Source organism: Heterocephalus glaber, unplaced genomic scaffold (assembly GCF_053883595.1).
Source record: "Heterocephalus glaber isolate CG9 unplaced genomic scaffold, H.glaber_assembly_v1.0 deba00001760, whole genome shotgun sequence".
In the NCBI taxonomy this organism is placed as follows: domain Eukaryota; kingdom Metazoa; phylum Chordata; class Mammalia; order Rodentia; family Bathyergidae; genus Heterocephalus; species Heterocephalus glaber.
The window spans coordinates 3,128,191-3,143,172 of NW_028258457.1; the positions used below are offsets into that span (position 1 = coordinate 3,128,191).

The 14,982-nt window shown below is 56.8% G+C and overlaps 1 protein-coding gene and 1 long non-coding RNA gene across 3 annotated transcripts in view; one reads left to right on the top strand and one right to left on the bottom strand.

Moving 5' to 3' along the window:
- Positions 1–4,446, bottom strand: part of Cimap1d (CIMAP1 family member D) — a 5,621-nt gene extending 1,175 nt beyond the window's left edge. The window contains exons 1-3 of the mRNA XM_021244800.2: positions 3,514–4,446; positions 2,413–2,520; positions 839–952 (exon numbers count right to left, since the gene is read on the bottom strand). Of these exons, the coding sequence (XP_021100459.2) occupies positions 839–863 (25 nt within the window). The 5' untranslated portion in view covers positions 864–952; positions 2,413–2,520; positions 3,514–4,446. The remainder of the gene's footprint in view (positions 1–838; positions 953–2,412; positions 2,521–3,513) is intronic.
- Positions 1–8,772, top strand: part of LOC147821180 (uncharacterized) — a 12,344-nt gene extending 3,572 nt beyond the window's left edge. Inside the window, exons 2-3 of one of the 2 annotated variants that reach the window (XR_015447557.1) lie at positions 7,523–7,649; positions 8,627–8,772. This is a non-coding gene — a long non-coding RNA (uncharacterized LOC147821180). Of the gene's footprint in view, positions 1–4,450; positions 7,650–8,626 lie in introns of those variants that run through there. The other variant, XR_015447556.1, reaches the window with a different exon arrangement.
- The last annotated feature ends 6,210 nt before the right edge of the window (positions 8,773–14,982 follow it).

Below are 14,982 nucleotides of genomic sequence, written 5' to 3' on the forward strand. Positions count from 1 at the left end.
GCCCCTCCTCTCTGATGGCTTCCCTGCACCCCCTTCTGGGCAGAACTCGCCCTCCTGGCCCTCGCAGGACCCCTCCTGCCTGGCTCTTTCTCTCTCCAGACACGACCACCCTGAGGGGCAATGGCCCCCTCTTGGGTCTGAGTCTACCACCAGCCTGGGCCTCATGAGACATGAGGACACCTCACGTGTGCACCACTCCCAGCACTTTGTGAGACTGAGCAGGTGGATGGGGTAATGCAAGTGGTCAAGCAGAGTGAATGGGTGAGTGAGAGGATCCATGAACACAGAGGGAGATGAACCAGTCAGTGCATGGAATGGATGGGGGACGGATGAGTGGATGATGGATGGATGGGTGGATGATGGGTAGACGGAACGATTGTGGATGGGTTCATGGGCCTGTGAGAGGGCCTGGTGACAGCAGAAGGCTTACTGGCTGGTTGGAGGAGGGGTATCTGGATGGGTGCGCGGAACCATGGGTAAACCAGTGGAAGAGCTAGCTGACTGACGGGTGGCTGGGTGGGCAGTTTGGTGAGCAGGTCAGTGGGTAGAAGAGGAGATGGGAAACGGCTTGGCAGATGGAAGGGTGAGCGAGAGTTGGAGTCAGGTGACAGGAGCTGTGGGACCCAGAGATCATTCTGCTAGACCCCTGCACGTGTGTGTCCTGCCGCCTGGGACCAGGTGGCTGCCCTCGTGGCACTGCTGCACTTGGGTCCCTGTTGCCCTGGCCTTTCCCCACCTCTGAGTCCTTTGGACTTCATCCCAGAGACACCCATGGTCTGCGGGTGGGAGGGAAGGAGGTAGAGGGAATGCCCGCGCGTCACCTCCAGCTGGTACTCACCCCGAGACTTGCCCCGGCCCTGCATGGAGTAGGCAGGGGTGCAGCTGCGGCCGAAGCGGGTGACCTTTGGGTCCAGGAAGTAGATGGGCCCCGGGCTGGTGTCCTGAGGAGGGGCTGGAGAGGGGCCAGAGTCTAAGGCCCCCGGGGAGGACGGGCGGCCTGACAGCCTGAGAAATATGTTCCCAGCTGGCAGCTGAGGCTGTGCTGTTCCACCCACTCCAGTCTCCCCACAGCCCAGCCTAAGTCCCCAGTGGCGACACAACTCCTGCACAACCCACAGGGTCTGGCTGTGCCCCCTCCCCAGCCCATGGCACAGTGGACCATGCCAGGGTCGGGAGTGCTGGGGCCACACGTGAGCAGCTAATGCTTCTCTCCCAGCGTGTCAGTAACCCCAAGGGAGAATCTGCTATGACCCCTTTCTCAAAAATGGAGCCAAGTGTGATAGCACATGGCTGTAATCCCAGCACTCAGAAGGCTGAGGTAGGAGGAGCTCTATGAGTTCAAGTTCGAAGCCAGCATGGGCTACATAGTAAGACCCTGTCCCCCCTGCCAAAAAAAAAAGTGGAACTTTCAGCGCAGGAAGTCACCGGCAAGGACATGGAAAGTAGGACTCAGTGCTTGGCTTCTCCCCTCACTGTCACATGTCGCAGCCTGTTCTGCTTCCCCCCTCCCACCTCAACTCTGTGACAAATGAAGGTATCTCAACCCATTATAATGTGTCCCACCTACCTATGCTACGGGCTCTTTGTAGAGTTCCCTTCTTCTCCTGAGGCCTCCACCAAACTCCTATTCATCCCACAAAGCCCAGATCCCAAGCCTCCCCTCCCAGTCTACCCTGGGCCTCCAGCAAATGATTTACAGTCCCCCTCAGCCAGCCTCCCGAGGAAGTTCCTGTCTTAGCACAGCCACCACAGAGCAGGGAGTTCACTATGCTCACAAGAGCCATGCAAGGGCAAGGGCCCAGTGAGGAACCTGAGGCTCAGCACTCACATCGACCGCCCACTTTTACTGGGCGCTCACCAGATACCAGGCACCATGGTAACTATCCCCTCCCCTCTGGTGCTGGAGATGAACCCAGGGCCTCAGCCCAGGCAGACAAGGCCCTACCACTGGGCCACAGCCTCAGCCCTGATGTTAACATTTTTTTCTTTTTGTTTTTTGAGACAGGGTTTCACTATGTAGCCCAGGCTGGCCTTGAACTCACGGCAATCCTCCTTCCTCAGCCTCCTGAGTGCTGGAATGACAGGGGTGGACCACCACAGCCGGCTGATGTTAACATTTAACACAGGCATAAACTCCGACACAGAGCAATTAAGCAGTTTGCCTAAAGCCCAATAGAACAGAATTGCAAAACCGACAAGGTGAACAAAAACAGGTCTTAAACATGATACACCACATCTCCTCCTTCCTTTCTATCGCTAAGAAAACAGAGGACCAGAGAGGGACAGCGGCTTGCCTGAGGTCACACAGCCAGGGCAGGTGGGCTGGTCATCCCCCAGCCCTGCCTGCTTCCTGACTCAACCAGGTAGATGTGCTCCCTCCTGGGGGACCCTAGGGGCCCCGGCAGCCCTCACCTTCACTGGGCTTCCGAGCGAGCGAGTAGGCAGGACCGGTCACCCTGGTGCAGTCGTGGTGAACGAAGCCCACGGTGGTGGGCAGGATGTACAAGCCTGGCCCGGAGCCTGCAACCCAGAGCCCAGGTCACCACGGGGCCAGGGGAGGAGCTGGACCTGGGCTCCCACCCACCGCCATGGCAGCGCTGAGGCCAGGAGCTCTGCCGCTGGGGACAGTGACACCCACTGTGAGCCAGAAGCCAGTCACAGGGTGCGAGGGGGCTCGGAGCTCCGCTGCTCCTGCATGGGGGCTCATGGGGAAGCAAGGCCAGGCGCAGAGTCGAGGCTGGTGAGAAAGCGGAGGCCAGTTCAAAAAGCCCACACCACTGGGGAAACTGAGGCCCGGGAACAGGCTGAGGACCTGAGCTGGAGTGAGACCCCAGCTCTTTTGCACAGCTGGGGAGACACAGGCGCTGCCGTTCCAAGGCCAGCGTAGCCCCTGACCTCGGTGCCCTCCCCTCGGGCCGCCCGTGTCCCCGCAGCCCCTCCCCCTCCTCTGCCTCACTCTTCCCTCCCCTGCATCCACCCATCCTGCACCAGGGAAACTGAGGCCCCTGGCACGCACCGTCCTCCGGGGGCTTCTGCAGGGTCCCCATGGCAGGTGAGGGGCTGGGGCGGCAGCTCCAGCACCTGGGCCCTGGGCGCTGTCCCCGGTCCTCACAGCTCGTGCTCCCTGTGCCCGATCCACGGCTGGCAGCGCCCAGGCTTGCCACACCTCCCACCGCTGCACGGACCGCCCCTTGTCCCCGGGCCCAGGCCGGGCTGACCGGCTGGATGCTGGCCTGGAAGTGGGCTAGGATCGAGTGTCGGCCAGGTGGCCGGGAGTCCAGGGAAGAATCCGGTGTCAGCAAAGCAGGTGCCCGGGGAGAGGCCCCAGGGCGCCGAGCCGCAAACCCAACACCCAAAGCCAAGTGGCTGCAAGGACACCGCAGATCACGGGCGGGCAAGGCCCCTGTCACAGCAGCCCAAGGTCACTCAGCACAAGGTCCAGCAGCTCCGGGCAGAGGAGCATTCGTTCACTCATTGCTTCTTCCATGCACACAGCAAGCACTTACTGCTCACCTGACTGGGCTCTGTGTGGGGTGGTGGGGACCAGACAGGAACCAACAGACCAGGACTGATGCCGTGGAGAGCAGAGAGGACACGAACAGGGGATGCAGTGAGAAGCAAGCTCTGTGGGAGTCACAGGTGCTGGGGTGCTGCAGCGGCCTTCGGTCGGCCAGGACTGGCTGCTGCCTCCTGGAAACCTGCGGGGGTGGACACTGGTCCCACACAGGACTGTATTCCTGCCTCCGCTACAGGCTACTACTGGGTCAGGCCAGAGTGAAGCTCAGACTCATGGCCACACGCAGTGGTGCTCGCCTGTGATCGCAGTGCTCGGCAGCCTCCTTGTCAGTCCCAGCCATCAATCTGCAGAAGAGGGCAGCCTGGCCAGGGCGCAGGGACAAGGCTCTGGCCAGCTCTGTGGAGCCCACCTGAAGGGTACAGAGAGAGAACTAAGGCAAGGAGGAACTGTGAAAGCCACCACTGTCTGATGGGGAGATCAGGAGGAGCTGCCTGAGAACACACAGCGCAGATTCCTGAAGCAGGGAAGAGGGGGCCCCCAGGAGATAAGGGGGAGGTGTTCCAAGCAGAGTACGGAGCCATGCAACGGGCCTGAGACCACTTGAGGACTTGGCTTTGACTCCAAGGGAGGTGAAGTTCAAGGAGGCCTGTGGGACAGAGGAGGGGTCAGTCCGAGGCAAATGCTCACAGCCGCCCTCTGGTGGCTACGGGAGGAAAGTAGCATGGGCTGAGGTAATTTGAGCAGGTCTAAAATGCTGGGATGAATGACTTAGGGATGATGGGAAGATGATAGGACAGTGATGAGAAAGGTGTTGGGAGCATGATGGAGGAATGATAGGAGGAATGATGGGAGGGTGATGAAAGATGATGAAGGATGATGGAGGATGGTAGAGGTCGATGGGAGTTGATAGAGGATGATGGGACATGATGGAGGATGATGGGAAGTGATGGAGGATGATGGGAAGTAATGGGTGATGATGGGACATGATGGAGGATGCTGGGAAGTGATGGGTGATGATGGGAGGATAAAGAGTATGATGGGAGGGTGATGGAGGGTGACAGGGTGATAGAGGATGACAGGTGAATGATGGAGGATGATGGAAGGATATGGAGGATGATGTGAAGGTAATGCAGGGCGATGGTGCTAATGGAGGATGGTGGAGGATGATGAGAAGGTGATGGAGGGTGATAGAGGGTGATAGGAAGCTGACAGAGGATCATGTGAGGAGGACAGGAGATCCCAGCCCTGTCTGTGAGGAGGGAAAGTGAGCTGTGGGTGGGTGCATCTGGGTCTCTTTTGAAACCTGGGCTCTCCATCAGTTTTTCCTGCCCTGAGGGAGTTGGGGCTCTCCAGGATTGGTGTCTGCCAACCTTGTCACACCTTTGTCAACCTCACAGCACACGCAACACCAAGAGTGACCCACAATGTCAGTTTTGGACTCCTGGGTGACAGTGATGGGACAGGGAGGTCCAGCAGCTATAAACAAGGGGCCCTTGGCTGGGGCCCAAGGTTTAGTGTTGACTTTGGACTTCTGGCCTTCAGAGCAATGGGAGAAGACATTCCCATTGTTTAAGACACTCAACCATCACACTTAGCTGTGGCAGTCCTAGCAAATGTATAGAGTGGCTTCCTAGCTGGGCTCTGAAGAGTGCATAAGAGTTTAGTGGCAGAAAAAGGAAGGCAAGGGCATTTCATGGCTACTGCATGGCCCTTGCCCCCATGCACATGGCTGAAGTGGACCTGTCCCTGGATAAGGGTGCCCCATTCCAGCTGGGGCTGCTGAGTATTCCAGGGCCTGTGTGAGGTACCTCTGCCTCAGTTTCCTCCTCCACACCATGAGCACATGATATCTTGGTCCAGGGGGTACAAGGAAGGGCTCTGGCTCCTCCTGCCCTGCTCTAGGGAGGGAATCTCCTGGCCCCTGCAATGTCTGGTTCAAAACCCACCCAGACCAGCCACAGATCACTACCCAAGCCCACCCCAGTCTGGGCCACCTTCCTCAAAACCTACTGTCCCCTGGGAGACCCCCAGACCCAGGTCCCTAAAGGCCACTCAACACGGCAGCCAGGCCAGCTTTGCACCACGGCTGACAAACATACCCTCTCCAGCACAGGATCGACACAGCACACTGCCAGTGTCCTCTCTCCTTTTGCCCCACCACACTGGCCTCATCCTGTGCTCCAAAGAGACCATTATGACATTTTAAGAGAACTTAGGCATGGCAGTGCACACCTCTCTGCCCATAGTGGAGAGGCTGAAGCAGGAGGATCAAAAATTTGAGCCCAGCCTGGGCAACTGAATAACTAAGTGAGACCCTGTCTCAATGTTTTTTTTTTTCTTCTGGGGATCAAACTCAGGGGATCATCCCTCAAATTCCAGGGATTTAGCTCAGTGGTTCTGCCGCCTGCCTTGCAAGTGCAAGGTCCTGAGTTCGATCCCTGGTACCAAAACAATAATAATTTTAAAAATTTAAATAGGGCTGTGGTTGTAACCCAGTGCAAAGTCCCTGGATTCCATCCCCAGAATTGAAAGAAAAAAAACCCACACCCCCAGACAACCTCACTGAGCCAGTTCATTTCCACAAGCAAGTCCCACGTGAAACACAGAATGCTGTGTCTTCCACACACCCGTGCGTGTGTAAACCTGGTCTCACTGAAACTTGCACTTCTTGCTGTGGGGCACAAAATATTTGCCAGCCATCCACCAGCATAAGGGTTATTTGTTTGCTTGGTGTATATTTGCTGCTGCAGTCACTATAACTAATCACAAATTCATGCTTCAAACAACACAGGTTTATTAGCTTATGTCTCCCTGGGCTGAGTCCAGGCGCAGGCGGCAGGGCTGCTCCTCCTGAGGCTCTAGGGAGAACCCGGGCCCCCATCCTGGCTCCTAGAGGCGCCTGCAGCTCTCGGCTTGGGCCCCATCCTCCATCTGCAGAGCTGGCAATGTGGCATCTTCAGCCTCTCTCAGCCTGTCACCTCCAGTCTCCTTCAGGACAAAGGTGGGATTTCCGGTCAGGTCAGCAGGAGGAGAAATTCTAGCAATGACCTGAAAGAAGACTTTGGATTTCCCTGATCAAAGTGGGAGTCACCAGGTTCTGGCACAACAGAGGGGGACAATCAAGCTGGGTCTATCAGGGTCCCTCTGGTCACTGTGCAGAATGTGGTCGGAATGTGGACATAGGGACACCAGTGGCACACACTGCTCCTGGGTGACGCTGTGGACACCGAATGTTCTAGAGGCAGAATCCCAAGAGTTTTACAGATGTGGGGTTGGGGAAGAGGTAAAGACAGAGGGGGCCAAGCACACCCCAAGCCTGGACCTGGCCCTCCAGAAGGATGGGCTCCATCTCAGCTCAGCAGTCATTGGCTCAGACTCCCCGGCTTGCCTGTATTATGCTACTCCACGCAACTCACATGTGCACACATGCATACACGCGCACACACACACGCATGGGTACACACCCACAGGAGCACAAGGGCACATGCAGAGGCAGGGCTGTTGCACCCAACCCCACACCCTGGGGTGCAGTACTATACTGGGAGTTAGGCCCAGGCCTTCACACTGAGCTCCATCCCAGCCCTTTTTATTTTTTATTTTGAGACAAGGTCTTGTTAAGTCACTATGTTGGAACTGGACTGGATTGGAACTTGAGGTCCTCCTGGCTCGCCGTCCCAGAGTGCTGGGATGACAGGCACGTGCCGCTGTGCCCAGCTGGCTCTCATCTTTCTAGAAACACATCCTGAGGCCCACAGGCAAGGATGTTTCTCCTGGGAGGCCAGGTTTCTGGGGTAAGCTGCTGTTTTCTGTGTCCCTGGCATTCAGCAGCATCAAGACAGGGAGCAGGGAGCTGATGCTCACGGGTGATGCCTCCCACATCCAGGGCCAGCTCTGCCTCTGGCCTCCCAGCCGCCAGGATCTGTCACTCCCCATCTCCCCGGGGACGGCCCGCCTTTGTCCTCCACCTGGCAGCTAGTCACCTGACTCACACCCATGTGCCTCCAGGCCGCCTGCCCCTGTCCTGCCAGGACTCTAACAAGGGAGACTTGTCCTCTCCGCCACACTCCCAAGGACACAGAGAACCTGCCAGGCTCCTCTCCTTCTCTCCCAGAAAGAGCTGCCATCCACACAGGTCAGTGAGGATCAGAGCAGGGCCAGGACCCGGGCTCCAGGCTGGCAGGTCCCCCAGCCTTTTCTGTGGTACTGGGCCCTGAACCCAGGGCCTTTTCACTGAGTTACATCCTCAGCCCTTTCTTTGTTTTTATTTTTGAGACAGTCTCACTAAATCACTAAGTTGCTCAGGCAGGGCTGGAATTTCGATCCTCCTGCCTCAGCCTCCCAGAGTACTGGGATGATAAGTTTGTACGAACATGCCTACTGCAAGTCCACCTTTTACATACAGGATACTGAGGTCCAGAGGAAGGGAGGGCTCATGTGCTGAAGATGAGGGAGCCAGAGAGGGATCTTTCTCTCTCCCGCAGCTGTGTGTCTCCCGGTTGAACACAGTGAGGCAGGGGCCTGCTGCACAGGGGTGGGCAGCACCACAAGGGCTAAGATGTGGGGGAAGCCCATGAGCTGGTTGATGCCACGCTGGCTGTAGGCCATGCTGGGTGAATTTACACCACAAGAATTGGCACAGGCTCCAGATCAGGGCTTTCTACTTTGCAGAACCAGTCCTAAGGTTTATCAGCACTGCACTCCCTGTTTATGATGCTTAGGGTTTACAGGCTTTGGGTCCTGAGCATCCCCCATATGTCCCAGTGTTAAAGGCTGGGTCCTCGGAGTGGTAGAAACTTTAAGAGGTGGCCCTTGTCAGGCATAGTGGTGCACACCTGCCATCCCAGCACTATGGGAGGCTGAGACAGGAGGATCATTCAAGCCTAGCAACTTGGCCTGGGCAACTTAGCGAGTCTCTGTCTCAAAATAAAAAATAAAAAGGGCTGGGGATGAAGCTCATGCAAAAGCCCGGCGTTCAGTTCCCAGTATGCAGGGGGCAGGGGGAGAAAGAGGTGGGAGCTAATGACAGGCCTTTGGGTCACTGGAGGGCATGCTCTCCAAGGGGACTGTGGGACTCCAGGGCCTTCTTCAGTCTCTCTCGTTTGCTTCCAGGCCATGAGGAGAACAGCCTGCTCCTCCATGTGCTCCCACCATGATGTGCTGCCTCCCCACAGGCCCAAAAGCAACAAGGCAATTGATCATGGACTGGGACTTCCAAAATCATGAGCTGAAATAAACCTTTTCTCTGAATAAGCTGATTACCTATTGTACCTATTCATTATACTAATGGAAAGCTGACTGCCATAGGGTTTAAGGTCCTCCTGCCTTAGAACATCAGTTCTTCTACCAGGGATCTATGCAGCACATGCTCTGTGGTCTCCCCGGCACCTAGAACAATGCTTAGCATACAGCATGCACCAAATAAACGTGTGTTCAAGTTAGCACTGCATGCCTGTGATCCTGGCACTCTGGCAGCTGAGGTGGGAGGATCCCAAGTTCAAGCCCATTCTGGGCAAATTAGCAAGACCCTGTCTCAAAATTTAAAAATGAAAAGGACGGGAGATGTAGTTCAGTGTGAAGGCTAGGTTCAATCCCCATACTGATAGAGTAACACTATGCAATAAGACAGGCCCTTGCCTTCCCTCCATGTTTTTGTTTTTTTTCTCTCCACAAAATGTTTTGTTCCACAAAAAAACCACCACCACCACCACCACCACAATAAATAGTAGCTGAGGATTTAGCTCAGTGGTGCCCATGCCAGTTTGTGCTGCTGGGCAGTGCTCTTGCTTTTTTTTTTTTTTTTTTTTTCAGAACCTAGGGTGAACTCAGGACCTTGCGAGGCTGGCACAGCACCACCGAGCTAAATCCCCAGCCCCTCAAAATGTTTTGTGACTGTTTGAACTTTGTGTCCTCTCAGGAACGGTTCTGTTAGCTCCACCCCCTTCAGGAACATTCTGTGACTCCACCCCCACCCCCCCACCCCCTGCTTCCCCAAGCATGATCACGTGGCATGTGTTTCAGGAATGTTCTGTAACTCTGCCCCCTCTGCTTCAATGAGCATGCTCACCTAACCTGTAGATCCCTGTATAAGAAGGCTCACGTTTCTGGTACGGCACTCAGACTTCAGAGTACAAACTCCTCTGAGCCTGCCGGTGTAGTAAAGGTTTTTCTTCACCTTTTTGAGTGACAATCGGATTCTTGAGTCTTCAAATCGCGATAGCCAAGACCAAGGGCAATAACACTGAACTGTAACACTCAGTTGTGCCTCAGAGCTATGGCACTTGGCTGTGACACTGAGCTGTAACACTTGACTATAGCACTGAGCTGTTCACTTTGCCACAACAATACCACAAAAGAAAAAGAAAAAACCTGTTGAATTAATGAATGACCTCCAATGCTCTCAGACTCTAAAACATCAGGGTCCTCACCACAAAACCATCACCTCAAACAGGACCTCAACTTCCAACACCATTGGGCCAATCCCAGAATGCCCTCCAAACTTTAAGGAAAGCACTCAAGTTCCCCACACCTTCCCCCCACCATGCAAGCACTAAACCCAGGGCCCAGCACATGACTCTATCCTAGAGACAAGGTCTGGTGCCAGAAAGACCCTACCATCATAATCCCAGCACCCTAGAAACAAGACCCTGCCATCAGAAACAAGACCCTGCCAGCTTCCTAGCACCAGACCCTTGTCATGATAATCCTAGCTCCCTAGCAACAGAACACCAGCCATGGCAACAAGACCCAGCTACAAGCAATAGAATTCAACTCCCTAGCAACAGGATCCCAGACTTATCAACATGATCCAAGCCCCTAGCAACAGCATCCCAGCCTTGGCAACGTGGTCCCAGACCTTAGCAACAGGGCCCCAGCCCTGGCAACATGATCTCAGCCCCTAGCAACAGGATCCCAGCCTTAGCAACATGATCTCAACCCCTAGCAACAGGAAACCAGCCTTGGCAATGTGATCTCAGCCCCTAGCAACAGGATCCCAGCCTTGGCAACATGGCCCTAGCCCCTAGCTCCATAATGCCAGCTCCCCTGCGATGCAAGCCCCCAGGGTGTGGAGACCATCAGCACGTGGTCCATGATTCAGGTGTCTGGTGACGAAGTTGGTGCGCGCATTGAGCAAGCACCTAGGACCTCCAAGCCACAAGCAAGACCCTCTAGCACGGGGGTCTCGGTCCCCAGAGCACAAAGGTGGACAAAGTTCTCTGTAGGCGAACACCGGGGGCGACTGGAGCGTGAGAGTGGCTGTCCTGCCGCCTTCTGCAGCCTCCACAGACCCTCCTGGGATCCGTCCTTTCTGCAGGCAAGTGCAACGCCCTGAGCGCTGGCGCGGCCACAGTGGCGGCGCGCGATGCCTTGTGGGATAGGAACCTCAGGAGCCCAAGAGTCCAGCCCTAGTCAGAGGCTGGCTGGAGTTGTGGGCGGGGCCTAGGCACAGGGGCGGGGCACAGGTGGAAGGGGCGGGGCATTGGCTTGGAGGAGAACGTCTGGGCGTCGAGGGGGCGGGGCTCTACAAGGAGGACGCGGGTCCGGTCTTGGTGTGCTGAGCCGCGGTAGACACTGGGGCGGGGCGGCTCCCCTGAGCAAAGAGGGGCGGGTCCTGGTGAAGGGGGGGCCTACTGCGGAGGGGCGCGGAGGGGGCGGGGCGAGGGCTGCCTAGCCCTAGTAGAGCTGCCTTGTCTGCAAGGACAGCGGAGTCCTGAGTGTCAACGGGGACCCCTGACCCCGGCTCTGAACGAGGCACTGACCCCCTATCCTGAACTCCGTTCAGGAACCCGGTACATTCCTCTCACCGCCCCTCTACACGCCCCGGACGCCCAAGCTCGGGGTGCAGCCCGCTTCCCAACCGTCAGAACCCTGCTCCGGGTTCCCCCCCAGATCCTCCCTGTCCTGCTGAGTTTGCTCTTCACCCCAAACTCCAGCACCCTGGCTCCCACCCTGAACCTGAAATCCGTCAGCGGCGGGCGTCCCTAGAGGTCTGTTCTGCTCTGGGGGTGACTGACCCCCAGCCCAGCCCCAACTCCCACAGTCAAGAGCCCCGTTTATCCATCTCTCACTACCTCCTCTCCGCCAGAGCGCCCAGGCCTTTGCATCCCAGTCCACCGACATGGGGCACCCTGGGCACTGCAAGGTTCTGAGTAGAGTCCCTGGCCTCCACCAGCTCCATACAGGGGCGCCCCCAGTCATGACAACCACGAATGTCCCCAGACATAGCCCTGTGTCCCAACCCCTTGGGAACAACAGGAAGCAGGATGCATCTTTGGGATTCCGGGTCTCAGCTGGGGTTGAGGAGACTCAAGGCCTCACAGCCAGCGGTAGGCGCCCTCCTGGCCACGGGGCAGCCTGCATCTGCAAGAGGCGACCTGGGAACTCTACCGCCTGGCCACAGAGCCGGTACCCTGGGTATTCAGATGGGTCACGTGATCCCAAACCTGGGGCTGCGAGCAGACACAGCCTCAAGAGTCCAGAAGCCACACTGCAAAGAGGAAGAGAAATGGGTGACATGAAATGAAATGAAATACAAATAAAAATAAATCTTGTAAATTATCAAATACCATATATCTTATAGGGGGTGGATGGTACTCCAGACTGAACCCAGGGCCTTCCCACTGAGCTACATCTGCCCAGCCCTTCTTTATTATGAGACAAGATCTCACTAAGTTGTCCATGCTGGGCTCGAACTTTTGATCTTCCTGCCTCAGCCTCCCAAGGACCTGGGATGACAGATGTGTACCACCATGCCCAGTTCTTGAACACCTTTTGTCAGTTTGTTTGTTTGTTTGTTTGTCACTATGTAGCCCAGGCTGGCCTCCAACTTGCAGCAATCCCCTTGCCTCATGCTTTGTCAGTTTATTCTTTTTTGTGTGGGGGGGGAGTACCAGGAATCAAACTCATGTCCTTACTCTTGCGCAGCAGGCGGCGAAACCACTGAGCTAAATCCCCAGCCCTGTCAGTTTATTCTTAAGTACTTTGTCCTCCCCCTGCCCCCATCCCAGTAGTGAAGATCGAACCCAGGGCCTCTGCACTGAGCTACATCCTCGGGGCTTTTTATAGTTTTTATTTATGTATTTATTTATTTTATTTATTTATTTTGGTATCGGGGATCGAACTCGGGTTCTTGCACTTTCGAAGCAGGTGGTGAAACCACTGAGCTAAATCTCCAGCCCTATATTTTTTATTTTGAGGTAGGGTTTTGCTAAGTTGTCCGGGCTGGGCTCCAATTTGAGGTCCTCCTGCCTCTGCCTCCCAGAGTGGGGGGAATTACAGGTGTGTGCCACCAAGCCTGGCTAAATCTGAAGGGCTTCTGAGCCCGGGGTCCTCCAGCTGTGTTCTGCTTGCTCCCTCAGCTTGCTCCTGCTCCATACACAGATCTGTGAGGGATGCAGGGGAAACTGCAGAGGTGGCCTCATCACAATCCACCCCAAACAGATACTACACTCCCTGAGGTCTCAGGAGTCCCTTGGGTGTGCCCCTGTCACTCCAGTCCTGTCTCTGTCATCACACGGCTGTCTCTCCAGAGGACACCAGGGCCACCTACTCAGTATTCACTGGACCAACTACATCTGCAGAAACCCTTTCTCCAGGGCCGGGGATTTAGCTCGGTGGTTCTGTAGCCTGCCTTGCAAGCGCAAGGACCCGAGTTCAATCCTGGGTACCAAAAAAAAGAAACCCTTTCTCCAAGCACGGCCACATGAAAGGTTCTGGGTGTGCCCGAGCTCCAGAGACATGAATGATGCCAGCAAGGCTTCCACCATTAGGGCAGTGGATCCAGGCTCCAATCTCCAGAGCTGTCCTGAGACCCCAGCCCTCTCAGCTGACCCCAGAGCCATGCTCCTGTTACCACCCGTGGTCGGATGATGTTCAGCCAGGGAGGCCTCATGGGGTGGGGGGATCCTCAACTCCAGAACCTGGCCCCAGCTCACTGGGCACAGAGGGTCTGGCCATTAACTGGTCTTTGCCTAGGCAAGGACAGGGGACCCATCTGAAAGGCTCTGGGGACAGCAGTTACCATGAGGGCATCCACACCCTGCTACCCCCCACGCTGTGAGCCCTACCTGGGACATACCTGTGCACTATTTGTGCCAGCCCCCAGACTGGTGACCACCCCAGCCACTGCACCTACCTGGCATGGGAATACGGTGACACACAGGAGGCACTGCTGGCCTCAGGCTGGACATGGAGGCTGAGTCACAGCCTGAGGAGATGCAGCCCATGTCCTGGGGTCCTCATCTCCTGGGAGCAAACAGACCCCTTCTCAGTGAGTCCACTGCCCGTGAGGAACACCAAGAACCAGGCAAGGTGGTGACCAGAACCTGCAGATGAGTGAGGACCAAAGAGCGTCTCAGCCATCACCCCCTGAGCCAGGGACAAGGAGGTGACAGGGTGGCCCTTAGGCAGGGGAGAGGAGGTGACCAGGGAGGCTGGAGTTGGGAGTCTAGGCTTCGTACAAGGAGATCCAGGGTGATGAGGAACAGCAGGCAGAGGGAGATGGGTGGCCTATGAAGGTCCCCAAAGAGCAGACAGTGCCCACTCCATCTGCAGCAGAGAAATGGGCACTGGGCTTAGGGAGACGGGGAGGCGTCTCGCTCCATCTGGGCAGAGGCTGGTAGGGAAGCAGAAGCTGGAGATCAGCAGGGGCAAGGACCAGTACGGTCCCAAGGGAGGGTGGATAGGGTCTCACCAGTCACCACAGAGCCAGAGGTCAGGGGCTAGGCCGGTCCACCCAGTGGACAGGGCAGGGCTCCCGGAGAGTCCCGCACAAATGCCCCAGCCCCGCTGTGACCCTGCCAGCCATGGCCCCCCCAAACACCTCTAGGGACCCCCAAGGATCCTCAGCCTCTCCTGATGCTGCAGGGGACGCCACTGGGGCTGGACACCCAGCTCCCTTGAGGTCACCTGGGCCCGAGCCATCTGCTCAGGACCCCTCCCCAGCTGGCCAGGCTGGGCAGGGAAGAGGTGAGGAGAGCTCACAGCAGGACTGTGGAGGCTGTCAGCATCCCAAGGCTGCACAGCCCCAGCCCCTGCCCAGGCCCAGTGGGTGTGGGTGGCCTGGCAAGCCTGGGTCAGCTACCAGAGCCCAGCCCCATCCTGTGGGTGCCACCAGTTGGCCCAAAGAGCCCAGTACATCGGCTTGTGGCCTCTCTACCTCGGTCCCCTTGTCAGCCCTCCCACCAGGCCCTCAGCCCGCTCAGTAGAGGTGAAGCAGGAACACGGAGGCCCCGTGGGCTGGAGCAGAGTGTGGCGGGCAGCGGGACCCCAGCCCCCCCCACTCCCGAGTGGCCCATGCAGCCGGGTGACAGCTGTCGAGTGTCGGGGTAGCCGTACCAACTACTTATGGAACGAGGCGTCCTCTCAGCCCGATCTCCATCTTGTCGCCCACCTTCCTTGGTAACCCCAGCAGGGGGCTGACGCCCACCCCAAGGAGCCCTGAGGACCCAAAACTGAGAGGGCGAGGG